Below are 17,840 nucleotides of genomic sequence, written 5' to 3'. Positions count from 1 at the left end.
GGGTTCCTGTGGGAAAATGTCTGGAGGAACTTTTCCTTGCCACGAGTTCATATAAAAACGCTGGGCTTCCGAAGTGCGCAGACTAAAAGGACTACCTAACAAAAAGGGATGTCAGGGAATTCTAACGAAACCGAAAACTGCCAATGTTCGCTTTCTCATCCCATGTCCGGAACAGAAATGAATCCATCAAATGTGATCAGGATTCGCAGTTGTCGTTGCTGTCATTCCACAAACATTTCGTAATTCATTATGTTCTCCCTCCATTTGCAATGTGTTTCCTTTGCAATGAAATTGATTGGGTGAAACAATGTAATGACAACTTGACAACTTAATGATGTGTTTTATGTAATTAGTTATGTAAACATGCCATTTTGCCACAGTGGACAGCGAGATGAACAACATCGTTTTGAGGAGAAAATGAACTGCAGCAGTATGGAAACAATGTTGCATGCAACTAATATATGCAAATAGAAGGGAACTGAACACATAATGCCTTGCTGCCCTATTAACAAGCCAGACTGATGGTTGAACCTGTGGCTGCTTTGTGGCACAACGGACAAAAAATGGAAAAGAATTCACATAGTACAAACCAAACAAGCAAGGCAGGGCTAATGGCACATGTTTGCTAGGCTACAATGAAAAGTAGGCTGGCACCAATCCTTGTGTGATGACGGTGCCAGACAAAGTCCAATCCCTTTGCCCAAGCATTTATGGAACATTACCCTGTCACAAGGGGACGCAGGTGGCGCTGTGGGTAAAAGCCTCAGCGCCTAGGGCTTGCCGATCGAAAGGTCGGCGGTTCGAATCCCCACGGCGGGGTGCGCTCCCGTTGCTCGGTCCCAGCGCCTGCCAACCTAGCAGTTCGAAAGCACCCCCGGGTGCAAGTAGATAAATAGGGACCACTTACCAGTGGGTAGGTAAACGGCGTTTCCGTGTGCTGCGCTGGCTCGCCAGATGCAGCTTTGTCACGCTGGCCACGTGACCCGGAAGTGTCTCCGGACAGCGCTGGCCCCCGGCCTCTTAAGTGAGATGGGCGCACAACCCTAGAGTCTGTCAAGACTGGCCAGTACGGGCAGGGGTACCTTTACCTTTTTACCCTGTCACAAGGCAGTCGCAGGAGGAAATTATGTACTGCCATACATTTCCTTCTCTAGCTGGGAAAAAGTTCTAGACTTTGGAAGATCTGTTTTCATTGAAGTCTAGTGGAATCTTCGTTTTTTAAAAGGTTCCTTAGTTGGGAACAGTAAGGAACGGCAGCTGGGATGATCAGTAAACATTGCAGAAATAGAACCAATGTAAATGCACAGTCCAGTCCAGACCAAGCCTTTCCCTTCAGAATCCACTAACTTTTCCTACCCAGGACATACCTGATGTCCCTTTCATGTGATTTTCAGGGGGGGAAACAAATCTGTATTATAATGGGTTTGGCAACATGTGGTCCTTGCTAATGTTAGACCCTGACCACTGGTCCTGTTAGCTAGGGATGATGGGAGTTGTAGTCCCAAAACATCTGGAGGGCTGAATTTGCCTATGCCTGGGCTACACTGTCTGTCAGCTTCCTCCTCAAAGACAGACAGCACTTTCTTTGTATAACTCAGCAGGGAGGAAGAGGGTGGGGATGGAACTGGAATTAGTTAGTTTTGCCTGTTATTGGCTCTGGCGCCACCTACTGTTTGGCTCCCTGCCTTCCCCCCTACCAGTCCCAATGGGCATCTGCCACTACTGCAATATGGCAGTTCGGCGACTGCGTACCACAGATGGCTCAATCCACTTGGGCGATCTCTGCAGGCTTGAAAAATCAAGTTGTTGCACCAGGAATGTTTCTTCTCCTCCCCAGCGTTGAGGCAGCTCAGGCAACTGCATGCTTGCAGCCCCCTTAAGGATTCTGGCCAGTGCATTCACATAGCAACCATCAGCTGAAAGGGGAAGAAAACACAAATCAGTAAAGATTATACATATTTAAGGGTTTGCTCACAGAGATAACTGGGAAAGGCCTTTCTACCTACAACTATACATTGTGCAGAGCAGGGAAAGGGGAATGAACATGTGCTGCTCACCTTACTCCTTTGGGATCTCAGTTACCTCTTATGCTCCCCTAAGTGCAAGTGCAAGAGTGAGCTGAATGGAATTTCTCCCCCATCTCCAGTTCAGAGAGGCCACTGCTTTCCCTGTTGATGGACAGTCTCTTCTATGTGTTAAAGAAAGAACTGATGCCTGTCTATTGTCATCATTACAGCCATCATTTTTATTGACATAACATTTGTGTATATATATTCTGTATTTCTGTAACATTTGTTTCAGTTGTTTTAGTTTTCTGTTCACCACTTAGAGATTTATATTATATATATGTGTGTGTTTGTGTGTGTGTGTGTGTGTGTGTGTGTGTGTGTGTGTATTAAGTGGCACAGAAATGATCTAAATGAATAAATAAAAACAAATGTATGAGCAAGATTTCTCTCACTCATAAAATGAAGATAACCATCTTTCTCCCAACAACCAGAGCCTTCTTCAAGACGCCACTTCCTTCTCCCCATAGAGACTGTGTATGTCTTTATCTAAGCAGCTAAGAGTTTGGGGGACACATGTCTTATATGGGCTAAGCTGCAAGAAACGCCTGAAATAATCAACCTAATTTCTATCATTGTCAGAGACTGTAAAGAAGAAGAAGCAACAAATGCCTCTATTTAGTTCAGGCTTGAGTGCCAGTGCTTATGTAGCCAAAACAGTACCACCCATGCTGCTGCTGCTGTTTATTACTGCTGTAGACCAATAAAAACACCACCCAGGATTGAAGGAACCCCACAGTTGACAAAAGTATGAAAAAAGAATTAGAATAATACCCTTAAAATGGGGTGGGGGGTGGGGGAGAAGCAGCCCCAGTGAGCATGCTCAGTGGATAATGAATGCTATTGGAGGAAGAAAAATGAGAAAACCAGGATAGAAAGGGAATCAAATGGAATGGAATATCAAGGAGGCAGAACAGTGAACAGGAACACTCAACACTGCAAAATTTTGCTGCAGGGTCCACTAGTATTTATTTATTTATTTTATTTGCTTATTGTGCTTGCATCCTGCCTTTCTGCCATGGGACTCAAGATGGGCGTAAGATAGAGAACTGGCCTGCTTAGCTTCAACTGGATTGCTGCATCACATATCTTCAAGCCAAACTCTGAAATTGCTTAGTATACTTCAGGGAGGGAAACACAAATAATGTTCTTTCAGCTACCTTTAAGCCCAAACGCTTGCTTGATTCGGACACGGACTCCAGCTTCTTGCCGATAACGGACCACACGATGTATGTCGATGCACTTCAGAGGATGCCGTGGTGACAAATGTCCTCTCTCGCTTAACTTTTCTACACACCAGGCTTTCAGCTGATCGGGTAGTACTGCATGAAACAAGGAATTAGGATATGGGAAGCAGTAGCAGCACCAGGGGATGAGCACCACTTGGCAATGCTTAAGATTAGGATCTCGGAGAATTCTGCCAGAAACAGAAACGGGAGCAGAAATTCCCACAATGCGCAAACCACACAAGAGAATGTGAATGGTACTTGGTATTGCTTTTTTAGCCTGCAAACATAACGGAAATCACTAGGTTATCTTCTGCGTGGAATTTTTTTACGTTTACCTTGCACTGAAATGCACTGGAGTTAATTATGAAACTGCTTTTGGCCACAGCAGATAGCAAGATGAACAACATGGGTTTTTGCAGAAGCCGAACCGAAGCAGAATGGAAACAGCACTGATTGCGATGAACACAGGGCGGAAACAGCCTCCTCCTCTTCTCACATCCCAACTTAGAATACCCCAAGAGTGGGGAAGCACTGTGGACCTCCAACAATGCTGGACTACAACTCCCATCAGCCCCCATTAGCATCGCCAATGGCCAGCAAATATGAGAGTTGGGAGTCCACAGTATCTGGAGCGAACCAGGGTTCTTGCACTAGCGTCTGCTGTGTTTCAAATGCACTAGTGTTATTCAAGGCGCGCTCCAATGTCTCTCAAGACAACAAGCGCCTGAAATAAGCTTTAGTGTACGAAGAGGAAGCTTTTGTGATCTAGCCAACCATTTTCATACCTCTGCTTTGCTCCTTGTTCATTAACTGCAGTGCCATGTCCAGCACAAGGTTTGGGAAGCCGCTGTCCTTCTGAAAGCTTGAGATGATCTCCAGCTCTGAACTGTTGGGTTTTGCTCCGTCGGTGAAATAGTATCCTGCCAAGTAACTTGGGGGAGGCACTGGAACCTAAAGGGAAGAAAATTAAGAACACAGGCCTACGATCTAGAAGACAGGGCACAAAAGGGAAAAGGGATGAGGAGGGCAGAGGAAAACAAACCAACTCCAGCCTCAACTTCTTAATATTACAAGGTTATTATAAATAGCTTGAACGGAGACAGTTCATGGAAACAAGAAGGCCAAATGAAGTTGATCTCTCAGCACTGAGCTGTCTTTAAGGAGCTCTGGTCGACGTTATTGATAACACTGCAAAGGACTGGTATTTTTTCTATTGAGAATTCCTCAGAATTGTTATCTGAACAAGGCAAATATTTATACAAAAAATAACAAAGAGACTTGCCTGAGCATGTGGTAAGAGTCGAATAAGGAGAGTACAGCAAGGAATAACTGTATGGTGATTCAGCGAAGGCGGGGTAAGAGGTGAGGGTCCGTCTTCCAGCAAGCCATCTCTCAGTTTCAGTTGAAACCCTCCCACATTTAATTCTCCTTCAGCATTAAAGATGTGGATGGCACAGCTTCCTACAGTCATCCACAAAGGGGCAACTTATTATTTGATTTAAAAAAAAAATGTTCCTAATCCAGACTTTGCTGAATTCCCATCTGCCTTAGCCGGCATGGCTAATTTATTCATTTATTTACTAAATTTCATATACCACCTGATTGTAAACAAACAAGCAAACCTCAAAGCGGTTCACAAAAAGAACAACACAAGAATCAGTGAGAACAGTTAAAAACAACTATTTAAAATATTTTTTAACACATTAAAACCAATGATAGGCTAAAAAGACCAGATTGAAACACATGGCAACCTACATGATTGGATAGGCCTGCCTAATCAAAAAGGTTTTTAGGAGGTTCCAGAAAGAAAACAGCGAAAGTGCCTGTCTGATGTCAATCGGCAGGGAGTTCCAAAGAACAGAACCATTGCTGCCACACACAAAAATAAATTTCTTGCAAACGGGGAATGAGTACAGTGGACGCTCGGGTTGCGAAAGTGATCCGTGTGGGAGGCACGTTCACAACCCGCAGTGTTCGCAACCCACAGCGTCGAGTCTGCGCACACGCGGGTCACAATTCGGTGCTTCTGCACATGTGTGAAGCTCGATTTAGCGCTTCTGTGCATGCGTGAGCACCGAAACCCGGAAGTAACGTGTTCCAGTACTTCCAGGTTCGGCGTGGTGCGCAATCCGAAAAAGCACAACCTGAAGCGTCTGTAACCCAAGGTATGACTGTATTGTTTAGCACCCTTATCAGCGCCAGGTCCACAGATCAAAGTGGATGAGAGGGCATATAAGGGTGTTAAGGTGACAGGTGTTGTAGCTCAACAACATCTGGAAGGCCCCAGGTTCAGGAAGCAGGCTGGCCTGAGTCATCTCTCGGTCCCCAGAATTGGCGGGTCCACTCTTGTGAGGATCGGTGTGCTCCATCTTGTTGGCATTCTAGTATTTTATGTCTTGCTCATTCTTCCTTTTTTAAAAAAACCCCTAAAGAAACCTGCTGCTGTATCCTAGACTGATGGTTTCAATTACTTCTTCCACACAACGGCCTTGAAAAATGCTTCTCTTCTTGATCAGTAAACTGGATGATGACTCCCTCTATCACATATTCCCTAGCCGGAGTGCCTTGTTTATGTGCCTAAGTTAAAACTGCATTTGCCATCTGCCAGTCCAATTTGTGTCTAAAACAATTCCAACTCCTTTCCCCCCCACCCCATCCAATGGCAAAGTAAAAATGTAGAATCGCAGATCTGCGACGCTTTCACATTCAAATGTTCATCTGCAGTTCGGTGCCCGGGATGTTTGGGCTGAGCCTGTTGAAGATGAATGGCTTAAAAATACCAACAACAACAACACAGTGTAATGTTCTCCCACGTGTGAGGCAAACTGGACTCATCTAAGATCTCGGCAGCTGCTGGAGACGGAATCCATTACGTAATTATTTTAACTAACAGCGCTTATACATCACTTAATAATAATAAAATTGCCTAAACGGTTCGTATTTGCTAGAAAACGCCAATAAAAATCAACAGACTTCCTAAACAAGCAGGCATAATAAAAATATGAGAAGAGATCAAATCAATAGCTTTAAAAACATACATGATGAAATTAAATGTCTGGGCAGCCTAGCCTAAGCAAAAGCGGTTTTTATCAGGCGTTGAAAAACAGTACAGTGGTGGTACCAGCCTAATATCAATAGGCAGGGAGTTCTGCACTAACGGGTTGCCACACTAAGAGGCTGATTCCTCACAAATGCAGAACATTATACAGTGCTTGAAGAAATGCCAGTTCAGCAGACTAAAGTGGATGAGTGATCACGTGTGGCTATTCTTCAAGCAAACTGGTCTAAGGCAGTGGTGGTGAACCTTTTAGAGACCGAGTGCCCAAACTGCAACCCAAAACCCGCCTATTTATCGCAAAGTGCCAACACGGCAATTTGCGCCCCCATGCCCCCGTGTATAAGACACGATGTATGGAAGTGAGAGCTGGACCATAAAGAAGGCTGATCGCCGAAGAATTGATGCTTTTGAATTCTGGTGCTGGAAGAGACTCTTGAAAGTCCCATGGACTGCAAGAAGATCAAACCTCTCCATTCTGAAGGAAATCAGCCCTGAGTGCTCACTGGAAGGACTGATCGTGAAGCCGAGACTCCAATACTTTGGCCACCTCATGAGAAGAGAAGACTCCCTGGAAAAGACCCTGATGTTGGGAAAGATGGAGGGCACAAGAAGAAGGGGACGACAGAGGACAAGATGGTTGGACAGTGTTCTCGAAGCTACAAACATGAGTCTGACCAAACTGCGGGAGGCAGTGGAAGACAGGAGTGCCTGCCGTGCTCTGGTCCATGTGGTCACAAAGAGTCGGACACGACTAACGACTAAACAACAACAAGTATAAGACACTCCCTATTTTTGGGGACTCAAAATTAAGAGAATGGGGAGAGAGGGCCCAGAGTCACTGAGCTTTTTTTGAGAGGGTAGAGCAAAGTTGTTCAGCTTGTATGCACAGCCTACAGGAACTCACTAACCCCACTGAGAAACGCTGAAAATCGCTTGTGTCACCGCAACTGACATGCGCCTGCCAGCTCACCAACAGCAGACTGCCAGTTGCCTGGCGGGCACGCAACTCCCCCAAACACCACTGCGGGCGGAGGGTGCTCTAGGGAGAGATTCCCACATGCACTGCATGGGGGGGGGGAGTGGCTGGAAACTTTGTCTGCTGTGTGTGCCCGCAGAGAGGACTTGGAGTGCCCACTCTAGCATGTGTGCCATAGGTTCGCCACCACTGGTCTATGGGACGTCAGGTGGGCATTCTGTGCTGCTACTGAGCTCTTGCCAAGAGAGGGAGTGCCAGGGATTTCAGCCCGCCAATAAGGAAGCTTCTTAACAGCAATAGGCTAGGGCAAGTCAGGTGATACTCCCTGCTCTCGATAAAAGCTTGCCGATTTGGCTTACTCGCTGGCCTCAGCGCCTAAGATTTTTCTCCTTCTTGTACTGTCTACACATGAGCTAGATCTGTAAAGAAGTGACTCAGCTACAACACTCCATCCTCAAGCAAACACTGTCAGGAGGAAATGCAATGTTTCGGAAACGGAGAAAAATTTTTAAAGGGGGGGAATGGCTTCTAGGTCCTGTTACCTAGTAGAACAAGGTCTCCAGAATCCATGTCAACTGTATGAACTTGAAACAGAAGCCAAGTGTTGATATCCATCCCACTTGAAATGCCTCCATCTATTGCTGCTCGGTACTGGAATTCTGGATTTCGAGACGGGCTCTCGAGAACAGGAAATGCTACAAAAGGGTGCAGATTGCTGAAGCCCGTATTCCTGAAATGACCTGTTACCTAATGAGGTAGAGAGCATTCATTTATATATTATTTTACATATGCACACATACAATCTCTACAGAGTTGTAGAGATTTATTCATCTCTGTTCCAGACCTTTTTTGTTCTGTGTTCTTGGGGCAAAAAGCAATATTGACTATGCCTTCCTAGACCTCCATGACTTTCCCATTGATTTATGCTTCCTTTTAGCCTAAATCAGGCACTGAGGGGAGTCCAATCGCCCTTTCCTCCCCACTCTCACGTTTCAATGCGAAGTTGTCACAAAGGTACAACAGCATCACGTGCACGATAATAAATAGTATACCCAAATTTCAGCCACGTATCATTTACAGATAAGTGTGTTTTTCTGTATGCAGAAGGTACCATGAGAAAAAATGGAGTCCAACTGGATTCTTGTATATGGGGTTGTTGTTGTTGTTTTTACATCAGCCAACATGACCTACTGGGATAAATAATTTCCAACAAAACTGGTCTCGGAAAGCAGATTTAAGGGCCAGCGCAGAGTTCCCTTTCTGAAAAGAGAGACTCGAACGAAAACAAGGATGGGTGAATCTGTATATGGCAGCTTTCTCTCTTTACGTTAAGCAAGCAGCTCACAGCAGACGCCTCCCTGCTGGGCATAGCAGCCCACTGCCCTTTTCCCAGACCACCCCAGGAGCTACGCAATATGGAATGCTAATAAGGGCTCATTGACTGAAGTGGGGAGCCGCAGGAGTATTCTGAAGCTTACCTTTGTGATGGTTGCATTATCAGGTACATAATGAAGGGCATCTATATAGAGATCAAATGGCTGGCTGATCCTTGGAGGACTTGGTAGCATGATGCTGGGATCATGCGGGACCCAAGGAGCATAGAGAAAAGAGGGTCCTTGGAGCCTGATCAATACAAAGAAGCACAGGAAATATCAATCAAGCAGGCTTAAATGGTTTACATCAGAGCTTTTCAATCTTTTTGAGTCCACGGCTCCCTTGACACTGGGGTCCAGCGATGAGAGTCTCCCAGTACATTGGCTCCCAGTACGTTTCCTAGCACAATTCAAAGTGTTGGTGCTGACCTTGAAAGCCCTAAACGGCCCTGGTCCAGTATATCTGAAGGAGCGTCTCCACCCCATTGTTCTACCCGGACATTGAGGTCCATCTCCAAGGGCCTTCTGGTGGTTCCCTCACACAAGAAGCCAAGTTACAGGGAACCAGGCAGAGGGCCTTCTTGGTAGTGGCACCCACCCTGTGGAATGCCCTCCCACCAGATGTCAAAGAGAACAACAACTACCAGACTTTTAGAAGACATCTGAAGGCAGCCCTGTTTAGGGAAGCTTTTAATGTTTGATGTATTACAGTAGTTTAATATTTTTTTGGAAGCCGCCCAGAGTGGCTGGGGAAACCCAGCCAGATGGGTGGGGTATAAATAATAAATTATTATGTTATTGACCAACTACATTCTTTCTGCGGCACCCCTGTGGGGCTCAGGAGCCCACTTATGTCACCCCTTGCCTGCAGAGCTGGCAGCCCCTCATCCCTTTTCAAACACCCTCCCTTGTGGAGTTTTCCCTCAGCCTCCTCTCTTCTTCCCTCTGCCCTTTCCTTGGGAGTCCTCTGGGCAGCTGCAGCTGCCACCCCTGGTCTATTAGCTGCCCTCCTGCCCCAAAGAGAGGTGCCTCCTCCCATTGCCCCATAGGGGCCTGGGAAGCACCCCCTGGCCAGCCCCAGAGCCACCATTCGCCTGGGGAGCTTATAGCCAGGGCTGCTGCAACAAACAGCTCTGCAAGCCTTTGGGAGGCAGAGACACAAGAGAACACCAGAACAGGGAGGGAAGGAAAGAGCGACAGGGGCCAGTGTTGCTTGTGGCACCCCTGGCCATCACTCAAGCCACCCCTGTGGAGCGCCCTCCCATCAGGTGCCAAGGAAATACAGTGGTACCTCGGGTTAAGAACTTAATTTGTTCTGGAGATCTGTTCTTAACCTGAAAGTGTTCTTAACCTGAAGCACCACTTTAGCTAATGGGGCCTCCTACTGCCGCGCACCACCGGAGCACGATTTCTGTTCTCATCCTGAAGCAAAGTTCTTAACCCGAGGTACTATTTCTGGGTTAGCGGAGTCTGTAACCTGAAGCGTCTGTAACCCGAGGTACCACTGTAAACAACTATCTGACTTTTAGAAGACATAGGAAGGCAGCCCTGTTTAATTCTGTTGGGAGCCGCCCAGAGTGGCTATGGAAACCCAGCCAGATGGGTAGGGTATAAATAATAAATTTATTATTATTATTATTATTATTATTATTATTATTATTATTATTATACAAGGTCTTTTCTGGCACCACTCCCCAGAATCCTGCAACTGGATTGAACTGGGATCTCCTGCATGAAAGGGCTGGGATGCGAGGGCGATCTGGCTGAGACATCTGTCACCCCATTGATGAAAGGGGTGTGCTCTGCACCACTGAGCCACTGCCCTTCCCCTGCTGCAAAGGTGCAGTTTCCACTTGGGGCCCAAGAGATAGGAAACTTGCTAATTTTCTCAGCCGTTAAACTTTACCAACTTTTCCATTTATAGCATGTGGTGCGGCAGGAACCATTTCCTCCTGCCAATCTGTTTTGCTTGCAGACGACTGACTGACACCGGCAAATAAAATAAAAATAAAACTTCGTGCAGCTGCTGGCTTCACTTTTGAGGCTCCCAAGCTGCACAGTTCCCCCCTCCCCGCTGGTATGTGCCGTAAAAGCACCGCCTTGGCTTCCCACTTCAAAGCTGCCGGGGTTTTGGAGAACGAGGCGGTTTCTGTGCCTTAAACACTCGCTTTTGTGTTTTCATTTATACACGTTAGCGCCCCTTTTCAAGGCAGGCCCCATGCCAGACACAACGTCTTGCAAAATAATTTACAGTAAAATCATCTTACGTTTTATACGCCGTATTGATTTTGGCGTTAATTTTCAAACCTGCGAAAGTCAGGGGGGCCGTAAATCTGCAGATAAATTGGCAGAAATGACAAGAAAGAAAATGTTCAACGAGGGAGAGTTGTGTGTGTCGGCTGTGAGCTATTTAGCTAGTTAGATGAGAAATATATCAAGAGAGGCCCCATAAATCCCAAGATGAGTCATAAATATAACACTGCATGGCAAGATATGGTTTCGGTAGGAAAGAACAAGGATCTTAGGGCAGAGACAGGGAACTAGTTTGGCGTTCTTTTGCTTTTTAGAAACCAGAAGCTGGCTTTAAAAAGGGATTGCTGCTTGCAGCACAGAAGCTTGTCAAATAAAAAGCAGTACTGTCTCGCATTAATAACAACATATTAAATATTTTGGAAATTTGTTTGCTCGCTTTGCATTTTGACAGCTCTTGAGATACTATACGCAATCAAATTTTGCAGGCTGGTTCGTGAGATCAAGGTGCAGGTTTTCATCTATGTGTGGATACAATAGTTTTGAATCAAGATGGCAGACGGAACTTTTAAAAACTGCACAGATTTTATTTCATTGGAACTGAGAATTATGGCGTCTGCCGCTCGAGGAGGACTTTTGGATCAGTGTGTGATTTACTGCAAACAAAAGACCAGCTTTAAAAAAAAGGGAGAGCCTTGCAAAGTTCACACAGAAGCATAATATTGCTTACTTTAACTCGCATGTGGAAACAACTCAGAGGCTATTAAGAAGAAAAAGGATAACAACAAGAAGATTGAAAGATGGGACTGGTGAACACTAAAAGCAGCAGAAATATGAGATGACTGGACCCTTACTGAACTCGAAGCACGGGAACCCCCAACAAAAATATATAATTTGGCAAAATATTTGGACTTTATGATATGTATTGGTATAATTTGGAATAATTAATGTGATATGATTGGATTGTTAAATGGAAAACTTAATAAAATTATTTTTAAAAAACCAAACTGCACAGATTTTAACCACTGATTTCAAAACTGCACTGATTTTTTGGTTTCTTAGAATTCCAGAGCAACACCGGGTAGGAGCCTTCTAGAAAAATAAAATGCAGCCAGTATTTTCCGATCCAAGCCATGTTCCCCCCAAGTTTCAGTGGTTACCTTTCTTCCCTCAAGCGGTGGCTTTGCAGTCTTCGTCTTTCATTGGCAACATCATACACCGTCAGCTGGATCGTTGAACGGCCCTCTGCAAAATCTGGAAACATATGTGATTTACTGCAATGCACCTCTACTTTCTAGTACAATTAAACACACACACACACACACACTGTACTCTTCACACAGAAAAAGAATTATTGTCAGAAGGTCAAGTCCAGCACAGCTACAGTTATCACTCAGGCAAATTTAAATAGGCGGCAGCAGCACAAGATCAATTAAGAAAATTAAATGAAAACCTATTCTTCTCTAAGTGAGAAATTGGCTCCCCCTTTACAGACCCTTTGGCAGCTGCCTCAAAGGAATTATCCGTTCTCTGGAAAGAGACCCAGATGGGCATTTATTGGCTGAGACTCCAGAGCAAAGTGTGTGGCCGTCATGATTGTACTGAGACTCAGACCTAGCAGGCTACAAGGGGCACTACCTAGGTGGGTTCAATCCCAGATTTCAAACCGTGGGAACACTCTGCAGTATAGGTGTCCTCTGGGTGTCAGGCGTAGAACACTACACTGCAAGGCTGGGCAAACTTCTGCCCCGTCTTGAGGGCACCCAGGGCCAGCCCAAGCCATTTTGTTGCCCAAAGTCAAGTTCAATATATGCCTTCCCCCTGCTTCTATTCCACATGCAGAAGCCAACTAGACCGGCAGCCAAATCTTAGATTGCACTTGGACAACCTGTTTTTATTTAGCATTGAACCTGATTTGCTTTCAGGGAGATTAGGCGGCTATTGAATGAGCATTCATTTTGATTTGTTTGAGGGGAGGTCAGATGACCATTGTGTCAGGGCAAGTGTTGTCCCACACTTCCCCATGCATTTGCAAAAAAGGTTTGACCTTTGGAGAGAAGTGAATTTATTGCACAAGAACTCCTGACCACCTGCAATTGTGCAACCTGGATTTTCCAATATATGACTGAATCTTACCTGTAGATATTGACAAGTCAGGAAATGACCTCGCTTTGATACTGACATGAGAACAACGCCCTCCACTGTACCCGCAGCAGGTTATTTTAGGAGGTACAGGGTAGGCTGTTAGCACAAACACCTCATCATTTCCTGTGCCCCCAGCACCTGCCACCTGAGGCAACTGCTTCACTCTGCCCAATGAAAGGGCTGGCCCCAAGCACCACATTCCCTTAGAGGTAATCTGCTAGGGGCCACATACTGGAGCCAGATACAAAAAAGTTCTGGATTAAATAATCCAGAATAAGACTACCCTGCTTCAATCTTTACTTTGCTCCCATCAGATTAGAATTCCCAATCCTATAGGTCCACTCAGAAGTTAAGTCCCACCAGGTCTGATGGGGTTTCTCTCAAATAGCACCATCTTAGCAACATCTCTCTGTAGTGTGATGGAATGTGCTGGTCAGGTCAACCAAACCAGCGCTCTGCAACTGCCCACCCCCCGGCCCTTTCATTCATTTCCATAATCCCAACACTAGTTGTCCAGGCCAATAGTGGCTAGAGGCAGAAGTATGGCCAACAGGGAATCCCCCAGACCTGACTGCATTGTTGCTGGGCGAGTTCCTACACATCCTCAGCTCTGATGCCAAGATGTGGTCATTGCCCATATAAGGAGAAATAAAAGAAGTGGTAGGGAACAGGGCCCCCACCCGGAGCCCCACATTTGGATGTTTCGGATTTATGGTTGCAGCCCCAGCACCAACACTATTGTTGGTTATTATATTATATATTATATATATATTATTGGTATATTTATTATACCAAAATTATTATACGAACCCATGAGGCTGGGTTCCTATGATCAGTTTTAACTATGGTTAGCTAAAAAGTGTGGTTTATAAACCATAGCTTCACCCATTACCCATGACCCTGTTACCTTTGGGAAGCTGTCTGAAAGGACACTCCATTATAGCGTCAGGCACTTCCCCGGGATTCAGAGGCACGCACGGTGAAAATTCCCTAGGGGCCCAGATCATTCCAGAACCTGTCGTTTCTTGCTGGAACACATCCACTTTCTGCCACCCAAGAGCCAGTGAATCTGTAAAGCAGGAAAACGAGGCTCTTAGTCGGTTTACAGATCTTTTGGGGGTAACCAAACCAGATAGCAGCAGCAGCAGCTCTGAAGACAGGAGTCCCAGAGAGGGCAACCAAGGGCTAAATGCAATTCTTTTGTGGGCTATTTTGTGTGCAAGTGTGATGATAGTTAAGACTGGTGAACTAGGGGGAATGGGGTGCTAACCTACTAGGCTCACTCTGCCCTCAGCCAGACCCCATCTTACCTGTCTCCTTACTTACAGCCAACAGAGGAGGTGGCACTGCTGATGCTCAAAACTACTCAGAATTAACAACAACAACAACAAACTTGCCCTTCACCCTAAGATCCCAAGGTCACAACTGTTAAAATGCAACAGTCCAAAACAAGATAAAATCACAGAAATAAGGTGGGTCCTAAAATTTAGATATCAATGATGAGAGTACAGTGGTACCGCGGGTTAAGAACTTAATTCTTTCTGGAGGTCCGTTCTTAACCTGAAACTGTTCTTAACCTGAGGTACCACTTTAGCTAATGGGGCCTCCCGCTGCGACCGCCACACGATTTCTGTTCTCATCCTGAAGCAAAGTTCTTAACCCGAGGTACTATTTCTGGGTTAGCGGAGTCTGTAACCTGAAGCGTCTGTAACCTGAAGCGTCTGTAACCCAAGGTACCACTGTAAAGGAGTTTTGTATTCAGTGGTGCACTCTCCTTCCTTGGAGGTTTTTAAGCAGAGGTTGGATGGCCATCAGCCATGGGCGCTTTAGCTGAGATTTCTGCATTGCAGGGGGTTGGACTAGATGATCCTTGGGTCCCTTCCAACTGTATGATTCTATGAAGGCTATACAATGAAGGTGTCAGATGCACCATTGTGGGGAGGGAGTTCCATGGCTCAGGGGCTGCCCCAAACAATCCTCCGTTCAGATACTGTGTGTGGGGAGAATGCAAACTGTGCCCACCAAAGAAGACATTACCTGTTCCTTTAGGACTGTACGTGACCTTCAACAAGATGTAAGGTTTTGCGTCCTGCACGCCTACGAATGCTGTTGGGTCCAGGGAATCAAATGCAAATGATTCTTGACAACAAGAACAACAAAAGACAAGGGACAGTATTTGACCGTTGTGTTACTTTGTTTTAGAAACGATTTGCAGTTTTTGTAGCCAATAAAGAGTTTTTTTTTCCCCAGTCCAGGGATTATGGTGGCTAATTTTGAAGGGACAGAATTCACTGGAATATATACCAAGTCAGACCATCTAGCGCAGTATTGCCAACACTGGCTGGCAGCAGTTCTCCAAGGTTTCAGGCAACAAAAATCCCCCCCTTTGAATAAACATTCACAAACTTTTTATTGATAATAATCAGCTAAATAGTTTGAGGATCTATACAACTTTGTAACATGCAGAAAACAGCACTTTTAGAGAAATCAAAGACTGGAACTGGGGGAAGTCGGGGGTGGGGAGGAAAAATGGGGAAAAATAAGGATGATGGGTTTCTGGATAATATGTTTTGTTTTAATAAAATTTTGAATAAAAATAATTTGAATAAAATAATTTTGAATAAAATAAATAAATAAAAATTCCCCCAGCCCTACCTGAAGATGCAAGGAATTGAACCTGGAACCTATGGGAATTGTAGTTCAACAACATATGGAGGGCCGCAGGTTAGTCACCCCTGTTTCAGAAGCTGGACAATGGTTTTACTAACCCCCACGTCTTTAGATGGTCATATGCATTATTTAATTCAAGTGTGGTAAGCCAACCCTGCTGGATTTCTAGGGGTGGTGTGGGGAGCTGCTGAGTGGGGCCCTAGACCTCTCCCAATCCTCATTCAGTACCTAGAAAAATTCATGGATTCTCCCTAAGGCCACACTGACTTCAGAAGCACAGGAGAGCAGAAAGGGCTCTCCCTGGTACTGTACTGAGCAAGGAAACACTTGGAAAGCAAGGAAGCTTCTTGCCGATTTCTGATTGTTTATAGCTTATTTGTAACTTGAGAAACAACCTTCGCCCTTATATACCCAGCAGGTCCCTGAGGCTCCTGAAAAATCCAAAGATATCAGAAGCCTGCTTGCCCCACCATAACCAGGAGCAGGGCTTTCCTTGTGTAATAGCTGCTGTTCAACATACGACAGGCACCCACTGTACTTGCACTTTCCAGGAAAAACAGAAGACATTGATATTCAGCCTTCCCAGCTGGATGAATGGGTCTCTGCCATTGGTGTCTATTTTGCTCTATCTATCTATCTATCTATCTATCTATCTATCTGCTGGGCTTTGTTGTTGTTTTCAAGTTGTTCTTATTGTACATCGCATTGAGGTGTCTCCCGGAAGGTGTTAAATAAATTAAGCAGAGGAAGAGGGCAGAATTCCTGCATTGCAGGGGGTTGGACCTTGACGTCCCTCCCAACGCTACAGTTCTGTGAAGAATGATGGGGACCAAAGTCAGCGAAGATCTGTGGCCTGCTTTACATGCAGAAAATCTCTGTTTCTGGCATTTCAAGTTAGAAGGCAGCAAGTGATTTGAAAGACCCCTCTGCTTGAGGCCTTGAAGAGCTACTGCCTCTCAGACAATACTGGACTAGGTAAAGCAATGGCTTGAGACAGCACAAAGGCAGCTCCCTACGTTTTGGATTAGCCTGCTATATAAATACTAAGAACCATTGCTTGGTCAAAAACATACTTCAGGGGTAAAAGCTTCCCACTCCAGAAACTGGGGGACCAGTGGCCCTCCAGATTTTGGCTGGACTCCAGCTCCCATCAGACCAGGTCAGCATGGCTAACAGTCAGGGATGATGGGAGTTGTAGTCCAACAATATCTGCATCCCTGGCCTACGGCTTAGCTCCCACATTGGGCTTCAGTTCTAAGTTGGCTGTGACCTTCCTTTAGTCAGTTTCTCATCTTAAGTACTTCCTACCGACAAAAACTGCAAACGGCGTAACATTTCCAATTCCTCAGCAGGACTAGCTTGGGAGGGAAGGGGGAAGGAGGGAAAAAAAGATATTTTATGTACTGCCTGGTTGTATAACAGCAGTACTCTCTATTGATTTGCAGTATTCTCACAATAAATAGCTTTTGAGCTTTAATTAAACCTCTCAATTTGTTTCCAGCCATTAGTCAATCTCAGCAGCAACTTATTGTTCTGCACAGTATATTACAAAAAGCAGGGAGAAATTAGCTCATAATTTATTCAGCAGACAGATTTTCTGGGGATAACTTAATTCTTTTGAGGCGGACATACATGTCAGAAAGAACACGGGACTGCTGCCAAGGATGACAGACTGCAACTCCCATCATCATTAGTGTTTTTTATTATTTATTAAATTTGTATGCTGATCTTTGTCCGAAGACCACAGGGCGGTTCACAACAGAATGAGAACACAAAATACATAATAAAACAAAAACAAAACAATAATCTCCTCTCCAAGCAGGAAATAAGCAGAGCATGTACCACTCTGGTAAGACAGTGTGCGGACAGGTACGGTCTCAGCATACCAGATGGAGCTGGTAGACAGCCGCCCGGGACACAGATTTGACCTGCATGTGCTTCCATGGACAGCTGTGAGTCCAAAACGACTCCCGGGCTGTGCAAGTGGTCTTTTATGGGCACAGTTACCTGGTTCAGGGGGACACGGGTGGTGCTGTGGGTTAAATCACAGAGCCTAGGACTTGCCGATCAGAA

At 45.4% G+C, this 17,840-nt stretch overlaps 1 protein-coding gene across 5 annotated transcripts in view; it reads right to left on the bottom strand.

Annotated features, from left to right (window-relative positions):
• Window positions 1-17,840, bottom strand: part of LOC128402714 (uncharacterized) — a 65,774-nt gene that overhangs the window by 20,725 nt on the left and 27,209 nt on the right. For 3 of the 5 annotated variants that reach the window (XM_053367049.1, XM_053367048.1, XM_053367051.1), the window contains 9 exons: window positions 15,135-15,236; window positions 14,005-14,166; window positions 12,113-12,206; window positions 8,808-8,952; window positions 7,872-8,076; window positions 4,578-4,756; window positions 4,081-4,246; window positions 3,227-3,388; window positions 1,753-1,916 (listed from right to left, as the gene is read on the bottom strand). In XM_053367049.1, coding sequence (XP_053223024.1) covers window positions 1,753-1,916; window positions 3,227-3,388; window positions 4,081-4,246; window positions 4,578-4,756; window positions 7,872-8,076; window positions 8,808-8,952; window positions 12,113-12,206; window positions 14,005-14,166; window positions 15,135-15,236 — 1,379 coding nt within the window. Of the gene's footprint in view, window positions 1-1,752; window positions 1,917-2,058; window positions 2,189-3,226; window positions 3,389-4,080; window positions 4,247-4,577; window positions 4,757-7,871; window positions 8,077-8,807; window positions 8,953-12,112; window positions 12,207-14,004; window positions 14,167-15,134; window positions 15,237-17,840 lie in introns of those variants that run through there. The other 2 variants (XM_053367047.1, XM_053367050.1) reach the window with 2 other exon arrangements.

This window comes from Podarcis raffonei, chromosome 15 (assembly GCF_027172205.1).
Source record: "Podarcis raffonei isolate rPodRaf1 chromosome 15, rPodRaf1.pri, whole genome shotgun sequence".
Taxonomy (NCBI): domain Eukaryota; kingdom Metazoa; phylum Chordata; class Lepidosauria; order Squamata; family Lacertidae; genus Podarcis; species Podarcis raffonei.
This window is presented reverse-complemented; position numbering and strand designations above follow the sequence as displayed.